General features: G+C 46.0%; 2 protein-coding genes across 3 annotated transcripts in view; one reads left to right on the top strand and one right to left on the bottom strand.

Annotated features, from left to right (window-relative positions):
* Positions 1-11121, bottom strand: part of KLHL10 (kelch like family member 10) — a 12826-nt gene extending 1705 nt beyond the window's left edge. Inside the window, exons 1-2 of the mRNA XM_005899226.2 lie at positions 10538-11121; positions 1313-1802 (exon numbers count right to left, since the gene is read on the bottom strand). Coding sequence (XP_005899288.1) covers positions 1313-1802; positions 10538-10731 — 684 coding nt within the window. The 5' untranslated portion in view covers positions 10732-11121. The remainder of the gene's footprint in view (positions 1-1312; positions 1803-10537) is intronic.
* The window catches only part of NT5C3B (5'-nucleotidase, cytosolic IIIB), a 25665-nt gene extending 5861 nt beyond the window's left edge, over positions 1-19804 (top strand). The window contains exons 1-9 of one of the 2 annotated variants that reach the window (XM_070389831.1): positions 11666-11733; positions 11957-12050; positions 12654-12723; positions 12810-12856; positions 15246-15331; positions 15847-15936; positions 16964-17126; positions 18240-18440; positions 19254-19803. In XM_070389831.1, the coding sequence (XP_070245932.1) occupies positions 11717-11733; positions 11957-12050; positions 12654-12723; positions 12810-12856; positions 15246-15331; positions 15847-15936; positions 16964-17126; positions 18240-18440; positions 19254-19388 (903 nt within the window). In that variant the 5' untranslated portion in view covers positions 11666-11716 and the 3' untranslated portion in view covers positions 19389-19803. Of the gene's footprint in view, positions 1-11665; positions 11734-11951; positions 12051-12653; positions 12724-12809; positions 12857-15245; positions 15332-15846; positions 15937-16963; positions 17127-18239; positions 18441-19253 lie in introns of those variants that run through there. The other variant, XM_070389830.1, reaches the window with a different exon arrangement.

The following is a 19804-nucleotide window of genomic DNA, read 5'->3' as shown; positions in this document are numbered from 1 at the left end:
CTCCACTGAATGCACTAGGGTCATGTTTTATTTTTGTAACTTACATTTGGATGCTGAGAATGAGTGAGAAAGAAGCCACCTCAAGTGGTCACAGGGCTAGTCCATTCCTTGGCCCCTGGACAGGACTTTTAGACCAGAAAAAGCTGTGGTCCTTGTTCAGTGATTGGATATCTATGTCTCTCTATATAAAGTAACATGAATTAGCACCAGATGGTTACAATTGAGTGCAATGCTCATTACCTGGTTTCTAGTCTAACTCCTGTTTTGGTTGGGGAAACTTACAGAAGGAAAGAGGTGAAAGGAAGACCTTTTAGAATTCTTTTGAAGACCTGCTTTCTCCTTCCCCCACTATCAGAATTTTGGTCAAAGAGAAAATAATTGGGGCAGAAGGAACTAGCCATGCCAGGGGCGAAGAAAGCTTTAAAATTCCAGAGAATGGCAGGGGATGCCTTCTACATATGTACATCTATAAGTGACTGCGTGCTAAATCATTTCAGTCGTGTCCAACTCTTTGTGACCCTATGGACCGGAGCCCAGCAGGCTCCTCTGTCCGTGGATTGTCCAGGCAAGAATATTGGAGTGGGTTGCCATGCCCTCATCCAAGGGATCTTCCCAACCCAGGGATCAAACCCAAGTCTCTTACATCTCCTGCATTGGCAGGCAGGTTCTTTACCACTAGTGCCACCTGAGAAGTCCACATATATAAGTGTATATTTATATATATGTTATATATAAGTATATATATAAATATAACGACAACTCTGGCATCTGTCAAACGTCTGAGTGTAGTCCTTGGGACAATCCCTCTGGGATTAATGAATCAAAAGTGAGCAATTAAGGGAATTCCCTGGTAGTCCAGTAGTTAGGACTCCAAGTGAACCTCCATGCTAGGGGCATGGCTTTGATCCCTGGGCACGGAACTGACTCAGTTGGTAAAGAATCCACCTGCAATGCAGGAGACCCCCGTTTGATTCCTGGGTCGGGAAGATCTGCTGAAGGGACAGGCTACCCACTCCAGTGTTCTTGGGCTTCCCTTGTGGCTCAGCCGGTAAAGAATCCGCCTGCAATGTGAGAGACCTGGAGTTGATCCCTGGGTTGGGAAGATCCCCTGGAGAAGGGAATGGCTACCCACTCCAGTATTCTGGCCTGGAGAATTCCACGAATTGTATAGTCCATGGGGTCGCAAAGAGTCGGACACGACTGAGCGACTTTCACTTCACTTCATGGAACTAAGATCCCACAAGTCACATGGCTCAGCCAGAAAAAAAAGAGTGAACAATTAAAGCATCCCACAAAAAAATAACTAAATGACCTTGGGAAGCAAAACTGAAATATGCTGCTTCCTATTTTGGGGGTCATGAGAAATCCATTTTAAAATGGCCTCAAATACAGCATCTTCTTGTTTGACGTTGAGCTCATCTTTCTCAATGATATCCTTAAGTTCAGTGACTGAGAGCTCTAAAAACTCTGCTGAGACTTTGACCATCTCCTCAAAGTTGTGCAGTATGAACATGTAGGCTTTCTGCCTCAGCTCAGGGCAGTAGTAGTAGTCCGTGAACTTGCAGATGCCGATACAGTTATCCAAGCACAGCTCCGACTTGAGGAACTCACAGCAACCCCTGACAATACCCATGATGTTAAACTGGTCTGCAGCAGCCAAGAGTTTCTCCACATTATCCGGTGTGATGGGGACCGTCCGGGTGTATGCGTATTCGATAATCAGCTTCATCATGTCAGGGGAAATGCCAGGGATGTTGTATACTTTCTTTTCAGTGTTGTTCCAGCCACTTGTAAACAAAGCTCTGGAAGAGAGACAAAAACTAGCAGTCACTGAAATATTTCTCTCTGGTCTGCCATGTTTTCCCCGCCCCCCACCCCCACCCTTTTCTTGTGGAGAGTTTGGACATTTTCCAAATAGCACACAGTATATTGGAAATACATCGGTGTGAGGTAAGAGGGAGGAGAGTAGGCTTTATATAGTGGGCAAAAGAACCTTTCCAAGATCTTTGGTCACTTTTATTCCTATTTTCATGATCAGTAGCCCTTTTCCCCATTTTAGGGATGGAGAAATTGAGATCTACAGCTGGTAGTATGACCCAGGTCTTTTCTGTCTCAGCCCATTGTCCATCAAACTCTACCCCAATTAAAGAAATTAAACTTGAGCAAATACACTTTTAAAACAAGTATTATTCATATCCAGAATCTGATCACTTCGCACCACTCCTGTTGCTACCTTCTTAGTCTGAGCCACTGCCATCTGTTTCCTCGATTATTGCGAATAAACCCCCTAACTCAGCAGTCCTCAACCTTTTTGGCACCATGCACCAGTTTTGTGGAAAACAATTTTTCCATGCACTGGGAGGTAGGGATGGTTTCAGGATGATTCTCATAAGGAGCCTGCAACCTAGATCCCTCGCATGCATAGTTCACAGTAGGATTCCTGCTCCTGTGAGAATCTAATGCTGCCACTTATCTCACAGGAGGTGGAGCTCAGGCAGTCGTGAGAGTGATGGGCACAGGCTGTAAATACAAGCTTCACCTGCCCGCCACTCACCTGCTGTGCAGCCTGGTTCCTAATAGGCCGGTATCAGTCTGTGACCTGGAGGTTGGGGACCCCTGCCCTAACTGATCTCTCGGCTTCTGCCCTTGACATCTCCAGAGTTTACAGTCTTATCCCAGCCCCCAGAGTGATCCTTATGAGTTTATGCTCCTCTTCCACTCAGAAACTTCCACTGGCTTCCCTTGTTATTTACAGAGTAAAATATGAAATCCTTACCAGGGACTACAAAAGACCCCTGAGATCTGGACCATGAATACCTCTCTAATCATATTTCCTCTCGCCTTCCTTCTCACCTTATTCCAGCCCTGCTGGCCTTGCTTTCCTTGAATACACCAGAGATGCTTCCATCTTGGGTCCTTTGCACTTTGCTTTCTACTTGGCCTGGAAGGCTCCCCGCCACCCCCCTGCCCCAGACTTCCATATCTTCTAAGACTTCACCCCCTGGAAGTCTTTCCTCAAATGTCACTTTGTCAGCAAAATGGTAATCCTATTTAAAATAACCACTCCCTATCTTCTTTTTCCCTAGCAATTATGATCAGATATATATTTTATTAAATGCCTATTACCCCTATTCAAAGGTAAACTTAATGAGAACAGGAATATTTATGTGTTGTTTTTTTTCCCAGTACCTGTCACAAAATAGGCACTCAATAAGAAATTATTGAATGAATAAATGACCACTATTCCACAATTATTTATTGGGTCCTTTCTAAATAGCTAGGTACTTTTCTAGGTGTTGCAGAAGTCCCTGCCCTAATATATTTTTGCATCCTTTTTCTAGGAAGTTTAAGGAAATATGGGCTCAGAGATCAAATTCTCTATCAAAGAAGTCTGCAAACCTATAGCCTCTGGGCCAAATTCAACCTAACTCCTCTATTTTTGTCCTGCCCAAGAGTTAAGAATTTTTTTACATTTTTAAATTGGGAAAAATATTGTGACACCTGGAAATTATAATAAATTCAAATTTTGATAATAAAATAATTTTATTGGAACACAGCCATGTCCTTTCAGTTAGAATTGTCCATGGCTATTTTCCAGTTCTCCTTGATCTCTTCTGCTTCTACTAGGTCTCCACTGTCTCTATCCTTTATTGTGCCCATCTTTGGGTGAAATGTTCCCTTGGTATTTCCAGTTTTCCTAAAGAGATCTCTAGTCTCTCCCCTTCTGTTGTTTTCCTCGATATCTTTGCACTGTTCATTGAAGAAGGCCTTCTTGTCTCTCCTTGCTGTTCTGAAACTCTGCCTTTAGTTGGATGTACCTTTCCCTTCCTCTCTTGCTTTTTCACCTCTCTTCTTTCTGCAGCTATTTGTGAAGGCTCCTCCGGTAACCACTTTGCCTTCTTGCTTTTCTTTGGGATGGTTTTGTTTGCTGCCTCCTGTACAATATTACATACCTCTGTCCACACTTCTTCAGGCACGCTGTTTACTAGATCTAATCCCTTGAATCTATTCATCACCTCCAATGGTATTCATAGGGGATTTGATTCAAGTCGTACCTGGCTGGCCTAGTGGTTTTCCCCGCTTTCTTTAGTTTAAGCCTGAATTTTGTTATGAGAAGCTGATAGTCTGAGCGACAGTCAGTTCCAAGTCTTGTTTTTGCTGACTGTATATAGCTTCTCTGTCTTTGACTGCAAAGAGTGTAATCAATTTGATTTCGGTATTGACCATATGGTGATGTCCATGTGTAAAGTCGTCTCTTGTGTTGTTGAAAAAGGGTATTTGCTATGACCAGTGCATTCTCTTGGCAGAATTCTGTTAGCCTTTGCCCTGCTTCATTTTGTATTCCAAGGTCAAACTTGCCTGTTACTTGCCTGTTAGGTTTTCTTGAATTCCTACTTTTGCATTCCAATCCCCAGTGATGAATAGAACATCTGTTTTTGGTGTTAGTTCTAGGAGGTCTTCTATGTCTTCACAGAAGTGATCAACTTCAGCTTCTTTGGCATCGGTGGTTGGGGCATGGACTTGAATTACTGTGATGTTGAAATGGTTTGCCTTGGAAATGAACCGAGATCATTCTGTCATTTTTGATGTAACATCCAAGTACTGCATTTCACACTCTTTTGTTGACTATGAGGGCTACTCCATTTATTCTATTGGATTCTTGCCTGCAGTACTAGATATAATGGTCCAACCAAATTAAATGACTACTGATGGAAGTAAAGTCTGATGCTGTAAAGAACAATATTGCATAGGAACCTGCAATGTTAAGTCCACGAATCAAGATAAATTAGAAGTGGTCAAACAGGAGATGGCAAGAGTGAACACTGACATTTTAGGAATCGGTAAACTAAAATGGACTGGAATGGATGAATTTAATTTAGATGACCATTATATCTACTTTTGTGGGCAAGAATCCCTTAGGATAAATAGAGTAGCCCTCATAGTCAACAAAAGAGTCTGAAATGCAGTACTTGGGTGCAGTCTCAAAAATTACAGAATGATCTCTGTTCGTTTTCAAGGCAAACCATTCATTATCACAGTAATTCAAGTCTATGCCCCAACGACTAATGCTGAAGAAGGTAAAGTTGAATGGTTCTATGAATAGCTACAAGACCTTCTAGAACTAATGCCAAAAAAAGATGTCCTTTTCATCATACGAGACTGGAATGCAAAAGTAGCAAGTAAAGAGATACCTGGAGTAACAGGAAAATTTGGCCTTGGAGTACAGAATGAAGCAGGGCAAAGGCTAACAGAGTTTTGCCAAAAGAATGCACTGGTCATAGCAAACACCCTCTTCCAACAATACCAGAGAAGACTCTGCACATGAACATCACTAGTTGGTCAATATCAAAATAAGATTGATTATATTCTTTGCAGCCAAAGATGGAGAAGCTCTATACAATCAGCATAAACAAGACTGGGAGCTGACTGTGGCTCAGATCATGAACACCTTATTGCAAAATTCAGACTTAAATTGAAGAAAGTAGGGAAAACCACTGAGCCATTCATATGTGACCTAAATCAAATCCCTTATGATTATACAGTGGAAGTGACAAGTAGATTCAAGGGATTAGATCTGATAGACAGAGTACCTGAAGAACTATGGACGGAGGTTGGTGACATTGTACAGGAGGCAGTGATCAAGACCATCTCCAAGAAAAAGAAATGCAAAATGGTTGCCTGAGGAGGCCTTACAAATAGATTAAAGAAGAGAAGTGAAAGGCAAAGGAGAAAAGGAAATATATACCCATTTGAATGCAGAGTTCCAAAGAATAACAAGGAGAGATAAGAAAATCTTCAGTGATCAATGCCAAGAAATAGAGGAAAACAATAGAATGGGAAAGACTAGAGATCTCTTCAAGAAAATTAGAGATGCCAAGGGAACATTTCATGCAAAGGTGGGCACAATAACGGACAGAAATGGTATGGACCTAACAGCAGAAGTTATTAAGAAAAGGTGGCAAGTATACACAGAAGAACTATACAAAAAAGATCTTAATGACCCAGATAACCATGATGGTGTGATCACTCACCTAGAGCCAGACATCCTGGAATGTGAAGTCAAGTCGGCCTTAGGAAGCATCACTATGAACAAAGCTAGTGGAGGTGATGGAATTCCAGTTGAGCTATTTCAAATCCTAAAAGATGATGCTGTGAAAGTGCTGCACTCAATATGCCAGCAAATTTGGAAAACTCAGCAGTGGCCACAGGACTGGAAAAAGTCAATTTTCATTCCAATCCCCAAGAAAGGCAATGCCATAATGTTCAGACTACCGCACAATTGCAGTCATCTCACATGCTAGCAAAGTAATGCTCAAAGTTCTCCAAGCCAGGCTTCAACAGTATGTGAACTGAGAACTTCCAGATGTTCAAGCTGGGTTTAGAAAAGGCAGAAGAACCAGAGATCAAATTGCCAATATGTTGGATCATCGAAAAAGCAAGAGAGTTCCAGAAAAGCATCTACTTCTGCTTTATTGACTACGCCAAAGCCTTTGACTGTGTGGATCACAACAAACTGGAAAATTCTTCAAAAGATGGGAATACCAGACCACCTTACCTGCCTCCTAAGAAATCTGTATACAGGTCAAAAAGCAACAGTTAGAACTGGACACGGAACAATGGACTGGTTCCATATTGGTAAACGAGTATGTCAAGGATACCCTACTTATTTAACTTATATGCAAAGTACATCATGTGAAATGCTGGGCTGGATGAAGCACAAGCTGGAATCAAGATTGCCAGGAGAAATATCAATAACCTCAGATATGTGGATGACACCACCCTTATAGCAGAAAACAAAGAAGAACTAAAGAGCCTCTTGATGAAGGTGAAAGAGGAGAGTGAAAAACCTGGCTTAAAACTCAACATTCAAAAAACTAAGATCATGGCATCTGGTCCCACCACTTCATGGCAAATAGATGGGGAAACAGTGGAAACAGTGACAGACTTTATTTTTTGGGGCACCAAAATCACTGCAAATGGTGACTGCAGCCATGAAATTAAAAGATGTTTGCTCTTTGGAAGAAAAGCTATGACCACCTAGCTGCTGCTGCTAAGTTGCTTCAGTCGTGTCCGACTCTGAAAGCATATTAAAAAGCAGAGACATTACTTTGCCAACAAAGGTCCATCTATTCAAAGCTATGGTTTTTCCAGTAGTCATGTATGGATGTGAGAATTGGACTATAAAGAAAGCTGAGCGCCAAAGAATTGATGCCTTTGAACTGTGGTGTTGGAGAAGACTCTTGAGAGTGCCTTGGTCAGCAAGGAAATCAAACCAGTCGATCCTAAAGGAAGTCCTGAATATTCATTGGAAGGACTGATACTAAAGCTGAAACTCCAATACTTTGGCCACCTGATGCAAAGAACTGATTTATTGGAAAAGACCCTGATACTGGGAAAGACTGAAGGCAGGAGGAGAAGGGGACGACAGAGGATGAGATGGTTGGATGGCATCACCAACTTGATGGACATGAGTTTGAGCAAGCTCTGGGAGTTGGTGATAGACAGGGAAGCCTGGCATGTTAAAGTCCGTGGGGTCACAAAGAGCTGGACACGACTGAGCTACTGAACTGAACTGAAATTAAATTTGCCCATTTCTGTATATTTTATTCCACTGATTCCTAAAATATTGATGTTTATTCTTACCATCTCCTGCTTGACCATGTCCAGTTTACCTTGATTTATGGACCTAACATTCCAGGTTCCTATGCTACTGTTCTTTGCAGCACTAGATTTTACTTTCATCACCAAACACATCCATAACTGAGCGTCATTTCCGCTTTGGCCCAGCTGCTTCATTCTTTCTGGGGCTGTTAGTAGTTGTCCTTCACTCTTCCCAGTAGCATATTGGACACCTTCCAACCTGGGGACTCATCTTTCAGTGTCATATCTTTTTGTCTTTTTATACATTTCATGGGGCTCTCATGGCAAGTATACTGGGGTGGTTTGCCATTCCCTTGTTTAGTCAGAACTCTCCACTGTGACCTGTCCATCTCGGGTGGCCCTACATGGCATGGCTCAGAGCTTCATTGAGTTATGCAAGTCCCTTTACCACAGAAAGGTATCCAGAGTCAGACCTTCTGGAGTGTGAAGTCAAGTGGGCCTTAGAAAGCACTGCTGTCAGTAAAGCTAGTGGGACTTCCCTGGTGGTCCAGAGGTTAAGAATCTGCTTGCCAATGCAGGAGACACAGGTTCAATCACTGGTCCGGGAAGATTCCACATATCGCAGAGTAATTAAGCCTGTGTGCCATAGCTACGGAGCCTGAGCTTTGCAATGAGAAGCTTGTAAACTGCAACTAGAGAGTAGCCCCCACTCTCCACAACTAGAGAAAGCCCACGCGCAGCAATGAAAACCCAGCAAAGTCAAAAGTAAAAATATAAATTATTAAAAGTAAATAGAGCTAGTCAATGTGATGGAATTCCAGGAGAGCTATTTAAAAATCCTAAAAGATGATGCTATCAAAGTGCTGCACTCAATACGTCAGCAAATCTGGAAAACCCACTAATGGCCACAGCACTGGAAAAGGTCAATCCTCATCCCAATTCCCAAGAAGGGCAGTACTAAAGAACGTTCAAACCACCAGACAATTGCACTCATCTGTCATGTTAGTAAGGTTATGCTCAAAATCCTGCATGCTAGATTTCAGCATTACGTGAACCAAGAACTTTCAGATGTCCAAGTTAGGTTTAGAAAAGGCAGAGGAACCAGAAATCAAATTGCCAACATTCATTGGATCACAGAGAAAGCAAGGGAATTCCAGAAAAACATCTACCTCTGTTTCATCAACCACACTAAAGCCTTTGACTGTGTGGATCATAACAAACTGTGGAAAACTCTCAAAGAGATGGGGATATCAGACCATCTTACCTGTCCCCTGAGAAACCTGTATGTGGGTCAAGAAGCAACAGTTAGAACCCTGTGTGGAATAACTGACTGGTTCAGGATTGAGGAAGGAATATGATAAAGCTGTTTGCTGTCACCCTGTTAATTTAACTTACATGCTGAGCACTTCTTGAGAAATGTCAGGCTGGATGAGTTACAAGCTGGAATCAAGATTGCCAGGAGAAACATCAACAACCTCAGATATGTGGATGATAACACTCTAATAGCAGAAAGTGAAGAGGAACTAGAGAACCTCTTGATGAGGGTAAAGGAGGAGAGTAAAAAAAGCCGGCTTAAAACTAAATATTAAAAAAACTAAGATTATGGCATCCAGCCCCATCACTTCATGGCAAATAGAAGGGAAAATGGTGGAAGCAGTGACAGATTTCCTTTTCTTGGGTTCTAAAATCACTGTGGATGGTGACTGCAGCCATGAAATCAGAAGACAATTGCTTCTTGGCAGGAAAGCTGTGACAAACTTAGTGTGTTGAAAAGCAAAGACATTGCTTTGCCAACAAAGGTCTGTAGAGTCACGGCTATGGTCTTTCCAGTAATCATGTATGGTGGTGAAAGCTGGACCATAAAGAAGGCAGAGCACCGAAGAATTGTTGTGTTCGAACAGTGGTGCTGGAGAAGACTCTTGAGAGCCCCTTGGACAGCAAGTCAATCTTAAAGGAAATCAACCCTGAATATTCATTGGAAGGACTGATGCTGAAGCTGAAGCTCCAATATGTTGGTCACCTGATGCAAAGAGCTGACTCATTGGAAAAGACCCTGATACTGGGAAAGATTGAGGGCAGAAGGAGAAGAGGGCATCAGAGGATGAGATGGCTGTATGACATCACTGATACCATGCACATGAACTTGGGTATACTCTGGGTGATGGTGAGGGACAGGGAGGCCTGGCGTGCTGCAATCCATGGGGTCATGAAGAGTCAGACACAACTGGGCGACTGAACAACAACAAAACATGGCTGCTATTGCACTGAAAGCAGAGTGGAGTAGTTGTGACAAAGACTGTGTGGCCTGCAAAAGTCCACTTAAAATATGCGCTATTCGACCTTTTTGTATACCTTGCTCTAAGTTTACATGAATGAGAATTTTTAGGTGGGACACACTTACCATATCTTCATTGGAACTGAGTACTCAAATATTTTCAGCTCATAAGCAAGATAGCTCTTCACCTTCCTGATTACAACACTTTCGGCTCAAACTTCCTTTTATTTCTGATAAATATTTCCCGGGTTCTTTCCCTTCACCCCCCTTCCCACCCTCTCTATCCTTGTTAATTTATCACCCTGCCTGAAAGTCTCAGGGGCTTAAGGGGTAGCTGAGGTGGCATTGTTACCTAGGTTTAAGTAGGAAATCCAGTACAGGTGTCCAACTATCCCAAAGGTTGGTGTGGGTGCAAATCAAAGAAAAAAAAAGCACCTGACCCACCAACAGCTGGTTGAAGTTCAGTTGAAAACCAGAGAGGCTCCGGCCCTGATTGGGCCTCTTCAGAGGCCTGTCTACAAAGAAGCCAGTCTACAGAAGCCCAGGGCTTTGACAGGATCCCTAAACTTAAGATCATGGGGTGGGAAACATGAAATGAACCAAAATGTCTCAGAATGAGCCCAGTTCCCCCTTTGGCTTAGTTCAGCAACCCTGTTATACCTAAAGTAGGAACTGCAGCTACAGAGGATGTTCTTGTGGGCATTGAACTCAAAGCCATTGACCTTGATGACCACGTCGCAGAGCTTGCCCTCTAGCCTAAGCTCGTTGAAGATCTCACAGGTCATTGCACTCATCTTCCTCTCCATGTGAGGCTGGTGGAACCGTGTGGAGGCCGCCGCGCTCTCCATCTCCATGGCACCCTGGGATCAGCGGAGAGAGGCTGCTGTCCTAGGGTGTCGGGGAGGATTGTGGGGGGGCCCCTTTAGCCAGCTGTCGCTCCTTTTCCCTACTACATCTTTCATATAGGGCCCATCAGGCAGTCCAGGTTCCAGAATCCTGGGGCCGCAGTGAGGTCACTCTCAGGATTGTGTTCTCAGGTTCTGGAACTCTCTCCTGTCCCTGTCCTTCTTCCTTCTCCCTTGCCCCAAGGCACCACTCAGGTTGAAGACCACCCCACACCTTCCGCAACCAGAAGACCAGGGCCCCGTGACCACCAGCACCACCATATCAGAGTTCTGTTTCACTCTAACTCCTGTGGCCTACTTCAGGTGTTCAGTTGGGCATCTCTGTAGCATCCATCTACCTTCTTCTACAGCCCGGCACTTGACTCCCACACAGAGTTCTGGGAAGCTAAGTCAGAGAAGGCAGAAGGAAGAAGTAAAGCTGATGGATGAGCTTTCATTCTGGTCCACCTGTCCAGGGCCTTCCTGCCCTCTGGACGTGAGTCACCCATCTTCTATGATGACCGAGTCCAGAGAGGGAAGCACCTTCCAGCTGTTCAACAGAACTCACTTATGTCTCCTTCACATCCCTTCCCTTCCTGCAGCCTTTTGATCATGCAAACTGTAAGCCTGGAAATGACCACTCTGGTCAGGGTTTTGCTCTGCAAGGAATGGCACCCACGTACTCTCTGCCTCTTGGGACCCTCCCCGTCCTCAACACAGGGCTCTCAAGCAGGGTCTGCACGCGCACAGCGCCGCGCGGCCCTCCAGAGGCCGCCTGCTTCTCCAGACCCTGCACCGAACCCACCACCTCTGGGCTCGAAGCCGGCACCCCAACCCCACCCCGCCCCCGGATCCGCCCCCCGCCCCCGGATCCGCCCAGGTCGGAAGCGGCGCCTGCGCAGTGCAGGCGCGGGGCGGTCGTTGTGTCCACGCCGCCGACCGGCCCGCGAGCGCAATGGCGGAGGAGGTGAGGTGGGAGCAGGAGACCGGCGTGGGGCTGACCCCGAACCCCCGGGCGCTCCGCGACCCCCAGCAGGCCGTCTGGGCCCCGCCGCGCCAGTGCGGCCCGTAGACGCCCAGGCCTTGCCAGAGCCCCTGCTCGCCCCCTGCGCCCCCGGCCCGGCTTCGCGGGGCTCCCTTTGGGCCCTGCGCGGTGCTGGAATCAGCGGTTCTCTCGGGTCTCGGGACAGGTGAGCACCCTGATGAAGGCCACGGTCCTGATGCGGCAGCCCGGACGGGTGCAGGAGATCGTGGGCGCCCTCCGCAAGGGCGGGGAAGACCGCTTACAGGTATCGCGGGGGGCACGGTCGGGGCCGCTGGGCGGGATGAGGGTGGCTGGGGAGGTGGCCTGCCCTGGGCGCCTTACCGCGTTGCTGCAGACACGTGCAGGTAAGCCTTCAGCCTTTAGAAATAGCCAGGGACTTGAGGGCAAGCCTGTTTTGCCTTGGAGGAGAGCCCACCTGTCCGAAAACCTAGATTTCAATGTTCTCAAATTTCTTTAGACAGAAAGCACCCCACACCAGGCCTCCGGGTCTTGTTGTCCCTACTAGCTGAGGTTGGTGGGCTCCTGAAGAAGGTGCAGATGTGGAGATGAGCCAGAAGGAGGAGGCATCTTAAGAGAAGCCAGGGCATTGAGATGGGTGCTATTGAAAGGGTAGAAGAGGTCCTGATTTTGCAGTCCCCATCCCTACCCTCCACGAAACTGGATGTTCTCTGAGTTGGCACGGGTACTAACTAGAATTAGTTCTTCCTTCCCTCTCCAGTTGTTCCTAACTCCCCCAGGGCTGTGCCCGCAGGCTGGGCATAGAGCTGTTTGGCTTTCCGTATTCATATTGATGCAGGGCTACACTGGAAGGTGCCTGTCTAGGCATCATCTCTCTTTTGCATTTCAGGTCATTTCTGATTTTGACATGACCTTGAGCAGGTTTGCATATAATGGAATACGATGCCCTTCTTCTTACAGTAAGTCACACACAAGCTTGCTTTATTGGACTTGACAGGATGATGGCTTCTAAGGCACAAGTAAAAGGAGTTCTGTGTTTTTGCAGACATTCTGGATAACAGCAAGATCATCAGTGAGGAGTGCCGGAAAGAGGTGGGTTACTCCCTTCTTTGCTTAGAAACGGCTGGCATATACGGCATCCAGTGGTTCTTGGTTAGGACCAAAGATTCCAGGGTTGAGACCGTAGAAGGTTAATTTTTTAAAAAAATTGTTGTTGTGCTCAGGTGGACCTAGTCTTTTTTTATGTGTGTGTGTGTGTGTGTGTGTGTGTGTGTGTGTGTGTGGCTTGTGGAATCGTAGAGGTCCCTGACCAGGGATTGAACAGGGCCCTTGGCAATGAAAGGGAGGAGTTTTAACCACTGGGCCACCAGGGAATTCCCAGGTGGACTTAGTCTTATACACTGAGATAGCTTTTCCTTATTGGCTAAGACATGTAATAATGGATGGTTGGAATATGCTTACTGCTAGCTATGGAACTTCCAGGAGATGTTTTACTGCCTCCATTTAACAGATGGGGAAACAGAGACTTGGAGAGGTTTGAACAACTTAACTCAAAGTCACATAGCAAGATGCAGAGCTTGGTTTTCCCAAACTTTTTAACTGTATTATGCTGTTTCCTTGATAGTATAAATTTTCTTGGTGCATTAGCAGTTACCAAGAAAGACTTCTGAATTAATGTCTGTGTATGAAACTCCCCATTTCTACAAGATGCATACAGATAATATAAGGTGATCCCTGTAGCCTTGGAGTTCATTTTACTTTGTTCCACGTTCTTCCCATCAATGTCCTCTGTGCCGGAGCAGAGCTGTGCTAACTGCTCGTTTCTTTGCTGAGCTCTTTCTTCTAAGTAACTGTATCATTTAGTTCCACTTGATTATGAAGTTCACCCAGTTGTGTACTAAGCAGTGCGTCGGCCGGCCATGGGTGGTCAGCCCTTCCAGTACTCTGCATGATTACTGGTTATTAGGATGGGCAGTGAGCTATAGATGGACTTTCTGTTTCTACACCTGTGTCTCTGGAGATGCCATGTGTAGCTTAAGGCAGAGTCTGGCTCTACCACTGATCACCTTTGGGAAGTCACTCTTTTCGGTCCCTCATGTCCCCGATCGTAGCAACTTCAGAGAGCTTCATTCACAAATAAAAGGTTTGGGTGCCCTCTCTAGGATAAAGAAGCTAGAGAAAACTAGGATTTCTGGTGTTGATGTTTTTCTGAAGAAATTCATAAGGCAAAATTTATGTAAAGAAATTTTTTTATTTTTAAAAATTATATTCTGTTGAGTTCTGTTTTACTTTCAGAAGAATGTTCTCACATTCAAATAATTAAGAATCTTTAATACATTTTAGGGGCTTCCTGTCTTTGAATTTAACCCTTTTTTGGACTGATGGTCGCGGACTCCATTTGATCTCATAATATTCCGAGACCATGCATGTATTAGAATTATAATTCTTCACTCTGTCCATTCCTATTTTTATTGGGCACTGTTACTGACTGAACCATGTGACACATGATCCCTGAAGCAGCCTCCCTAAAGTCTGGAGGGTCCAGGCATGTGGAAGGTGACCTTAGCCAGAGGAGGCACATGGAAATGCTCCCGGTGAGGTTGTCCACCTGACGTTGGCAGTGCAATGGTTATCCCTGAACATACTACAGTATTTTAGCTCCACTAGAGCGTGTTTTTTTTACCAGATCTATCTAAATTGCCCGGCTTTTCAAGATTTAAGTGCAACTCGTAGTACTTAAATCTTTAAAAGCAGGGCAGTTGGGCTTCCCTAGTGGCTCAGACAGTTAAGAATCTGCAGTGCAGGAGACCCGAGTTCGATCCCTGGGTCAGGAAGATGACCCTGGGGAAGGGAATGCCTACCCACTCCTGCATTCTTGCCTGGAGAATTCCGTGGACAGAGGAGTCTGGCAGGCTACGGTCCGTGGAGTCACCAAGAGTTGAACACGACTGAGCAGCTACCACTACGACTACTGCTACACTTGCAAAAGAAACAATCTCTGTGAAAGCAGTAGTTTGATGTGTTTGTTTTCTTTCTTTTTCTGACATAGCATTAAAATGAGTCCCAAACCACTAAAATGAAATGTGTTTTTATCCATGTGCTCCCCTGCTCCTAAGTTATCTTGCCTACTACCTAAGAAAGCATACCACGTTTTAGGAGATACAGCATTAACTCAGTTCTTACTGATTAAGTGCTGATGCCTGGGCTAATTTATAACAACAACAATGGCAACAAAATTCTAGATGTACCTCATTACAAAGCCTCTTTGTGTTGTTGATGCCTAGACCTCAGTCTTTGGGGCAGGGGGGTGGGGGTGGGGCTGGAATACAGGATGACCAGCTCTGAAGCTCCTGTGACTCCCTTATATGAATTGCATCTTCTGGGTGACTGGTGATTTTTTTTCTCATGTGGGACTGTAGGACTCTGCTGGGGAAAACTTGATGTAGACTGATGACTTTTCTCTTCATTTTGGATGTCACAGCTCAAAGCGCTTTTTCACCATTATTACCCAATTGAGATTGACCCACACCGGACCATCAAAGAGAAGTTACCTCACATGGTAGAATGGTAAGTGCCAGTAGTGGTGAATGATGGCTTGGTCTGGCTTTGAAATCAGATGCAGGCTCCTTTACCTTACTGAATGCTCAACCGAATGCCACACTCCCAGCTATTAGAACAGATTGTCCAGACACAGACAGGTCACTCATGGCTGCTGCTGGATGAAGTAGGGGGCTCACTGAGAATCCTTGGAGTAAACTAGAAGCCCTTTAGTTTGGGGGATAAGCCCCTTAGTGCTTTGGGGCAATAACCCGCCTCAGAAAAACCAGTATCACTGGACAGAGCCCCAGAGAAAGGGTTCAGAAGAACTTTGGCATCAGCAGCAACTCACCCAGCTGTGGTCTGCAGTGTTGCTGTCTCACCCCCCTCCTTTAGGGACAACCAGGGTCCCGCAGGAAGTGGCTCCGAGGAAAAGGATGAGGCCTCCACTGCCAGCACTTCCAAAGGGGATTCAGGCCTGCGATGGGAAAGGGCATTTTACTTAGTGGTTTGAGTTTAGGGTTTTGTGGGGTGTCTCTCTCCAGGTGGACCAAAGCACATGACCTCCTGTGTCAACAGAAGATTCAGAAGTTTCAGATAGCCCAGGTGGTAAGAGAGTCCAATGCAATGCTCAGGTGAGCTGCCTGCTCCGGAAAATGCTTCTGCCAGACTGGAATGGGTTTGCTCACAAAGCGAGGCTGGAAGGGAGTTGAAGAGGAGTCGCTGGAAGAGTCAGAAGGGACCTAGCACCATGAGTAGCTGCATGAGGAAAAGGTCTTGTTTTTCCTCTCTGGACTCAGCCAGAGAATTTTCTGTGCTTGGGTGTGTCCGAGGACACACACTGCTGGTAACGGATGTGGTGAAGATGCTCCATCTTCTAGAACAAACAGTGTCTTGGTAATTTTTCCCAGTGGTAAAAAGACTTATGGGATCCCCATGGTAACTGGTGTTCTTTATCCAGACATGGGAGTTGGCCGGCCTGGGACCCTTGATCATCGGTGTCCTTCAGAGCTCAGCTCTCTCTGCTGGAGCGTTCTTTATCAGAGGAGGGATGGGGGCACGTATAGGAAAGAGTCAGCACGGGTGCCTTCCCTCAAGAATTGTGCGCGGGGAGGTTGGGGGTGCTCTCCACTGAAGCCACCCTAGGAGAGCCACCTGGTTGTATTTTGCTCAGTCAAAATCATCTAGAAACAAACAAACAAGCAAATGTGTTTATATGATTTATGTGAAGTTCAGGGACAGGAAAAGCAAATCAATGGTGATGTGAAGTCAAAATGGGGATGGTGCCATCAACTGGGAAGGGACATGAGGGAACCTTGACCTGGTAGGTATCACATGTATGTATACATGTTATAAATATTAATTGAGCTGAACACTTAATGATTAGTGCACTTTAATGATTTATTCTATGTATTTTATACCTCAATTTAAAATATTTTAGAGGGACTTAACTGGTAGTCCAGTGGTTAAGACTCCAAGCTCTCCATGCAGGAGCACAGGTTCAATCCCTAGTCAGGGAACTAAGATCTCGCATACAGAGCAGTGCAGCCCAAGGAAAAAAAAAAAAAAGTTTAAAGAAAATTTTTACAGATGTAACCCAAATAGAAAATAAAGGGCAGTAGCAGAGGCGATGCAGTTTCAGAACCATTCATCTGGTTTCAGGGATGGATACAAGACATTCTTCAACACCCTTTCGCAGAACAACATTCCCCTTTTCATCTTTTCTGCGGGCATTGGGGATGTCCTGGAAGAAATGATCCGGCAGAGGAAGGTGTTCCACCCCAACATCCACATCATGTCTAACTACATGGAGTTTGATGAAGATGTGAGCTGCATCTCATTAGGGCTGGGGCTGGAAGAAGGATGGGGACTGCCAGCCAGTGTGCTTCACCCTGAATGTTAACTGGGATTGGGGGCAGGAGGAGGGAGTGGAAGGCATGCTGGCTTCATTGCCCTTGACAGCTATTTATTTATTAACGCGGCTAGAGACAGTTGCTTTTGAAAGACCCATTCTTGCATGTCTGGCTGACAGTGGTCTGTCTGCTGGGGAAGACCTAGTTTAGGGCTCAGCCAGGCCCTGTGTCACTGTCATGGGTCATGTGCCATCCTAGGTACTCAGGGGCTTGGACTTGGACTTGTTTTGCTTGAGCCAGAGGTGGGCTACACTGACTCACCCATATTCTGACTTCTTCCCCTTAAGACCAAGGCTGGAATGTTCATCCCTTTGACTTGTGGTTAGGGTGCAGCCCACAGCTGAGGTTAGCACACATGTAGCCTGGGCAATGCTTGTATCCCAGCTTCTTGCTTCCCCCAGAGCAGGTGATCTACAATATCTGATGGCCTCTGTTAGTTTAAACAGGGGCTGGAAACATTTTTTTGGAATTCCCTGGTTGTCCTGTGCTTCCACTTCTGAGGCCTGGATTCAGTCACCAGTTGGGGAACTAAGATCTCCTAAGCTATGTGGCATGGCCAAAAAGAACCCAACCAAACAAAAAATCCTTTTCCTATAAAAGAACAGATAGTAAATATCTTCCTAGGATCATTCACAACTACCCTGTCACACAAAAAAGCAGCCTTTGAGAAGATGTAAACAAATGGGCCTATAAATTAAGTTCCAGTAGACCTTGGAGAAGGAAATGCAACCTACTCCAACATTCTTGCCTAGAGAATTCCATGGACAGAGGAGCCTGGCGGGCTGTAGTCCATAGGATCACACAGTCAGATGCGACTGAACGACTAACACACACAGAACTTAATTTACAAAAATAGTCCAAATCTGGCCCCCGAGCCCTAGCTTGCTGACCCTAGTTTGGACCGCAGTGAAGTGTTGGCATTATCTGTGGCTTTCAGGATTCTGTTTCTTCCATGGCAGACTGGAAAACCGGCCCTCGATAGGTCCCTGTAGCCCTTCTGTGTGTCTCTCGTCTTGACTACTTAGGGCTTCCTAAACGGATTCAAGGGCCAGCTCATCCATACCTACAACAAGAACAGCTCTGTGTTCGAGAACTCCAATTACTTCCAGCAGCTTCAGGGCAAAACCAACATCCTCCTGCTGGGAGACTCCATGGGGGACCTCACAATGGCTGATGGGGTTCCTGGCGTGGAGAACATTCTCAAGATTGGCTTCCTAAATGACAAGGTAGGTATGAGACCCGGGCTCTTCATGGCTGGCTCCTTCATTCCTGTTATGGGATACACACTGTGTGAAGTATTAGAGGCACAGAGGTCAGACACAAGCCATAGTCTCCTAGGAAACAAGAGGTACCCAGTGGTCAGAGCTGTGTGCACAGCACAGGGCATGATCTGGAGGTCAGAGCACATCATCAGAGCTCACACTTACTGAGTGCTCACTTTGTGCCAGGAACATAAGACCAGCTAATCTGTATAGTCATACTTGGAGGTGTAGTGACTGTTTTACCTTTTTATAAGTGTGGAAACTGAGGCAGGGGGATTAAGTAACTTGCCCAAGGTGACATAGTTTAGAAAGTGGTTGGGCTGATCACCAGTCCTCCTAAATCTTACCTATAAGGGCATGATTGAGATGGGGGATGTTGGTATTCAAGATGTGGGTTTATAGTTTAGAGAAGGAAGACGTAGAAACAGACAAGGTGTTAGTGGATGAAACCAGGGTCGTAGAGGGGCACAGTATGGCATCAGACTCAGCCAGCAGGTGCGGAAGGCTTTTGAAAATTCAGTTCTCATAGGTTAGAGGTAACATCTGGTTTTTTGTCTCTTAATCCTTGTGACCTTCCTTTTGACACTGACCGAGGGGTTAATTGTGGCAGCCTGCACCCACGGCCATGTGTGTCTCCAAAGGACAGGGCCGGGTAACCCTGAACTCCTTTTGGGGAGTCGTGGCTTGAAGGCCCTCCTCCCCTGCCCCTGGTGCGCAACAGCGGTTTGGGCAGAGGGCAGGGCGCTGGGGGACTCTCGCTCTCTGCTCCCCGGACAGGTGGAGGAGCGGCGGGAGCGCTACATGGACTCATATGACATCGTGCTGGAGAGGGACGAGACGCTGGATGTGGTCAATGGGCTGCTGCAGCACATCCTGCAGCAGGGTGACTGGACAGAGATGCAGGGCTCCTGAGCGCAGGCGGGGCCTGCCAGCTGCAATGAGGAGGGGCCTTCCCAGAAGGCCGCTCTGCTCTGAGCTCTGCTCCTCCTGTGCGTGCAGAGTCCTCCAGAGAACATTCCAGGCTGCCGGAGCCGCTGGTCACACCCCTCCCTCCTCCTCTCCCCGGCTCCTTGGTTTTGTGTTCTCCTTGGTTTTGTGTTCTCCTTGGTTTTGTGTTCTCCAGCGTTTCGAGGGAGCCCTGCCAGAAGGGAGGACAGTGAAAGCTGTTCCAGGTGAACTGCGGACCTACGCGGTGTTAGCAGTTTAGGAATCAGCTGGTCCAGGGAATCTTTTTTTCCAGAATTTTTTACCATAGGAAGCTGTTCTTCAAACAAGTCAAAGTCTAATATGTGAAACAGATCAAAAAAAAAAAAAAAAAAAGGAAAAAC

This window comes from Bos mutus, chromosome 19 (assembly GCF_027580195.1).
Source record: "Bos mutus isolate GX-2022 chromosome 19, NWIPB_WYAK_1.1, whole genome shotgun sequence".
In the NCBI taxonomy this organism is placed as follows: Eukaryota; Metazoa; Chordata; class Mammalia; order Artiodactyla; family Bovidae; genus Bos; species Bos mutus.
Note: the sequence above shows the minus strand (reverse complement) of the source record. Positions and strands in the feature narration are given on the sequence as shown.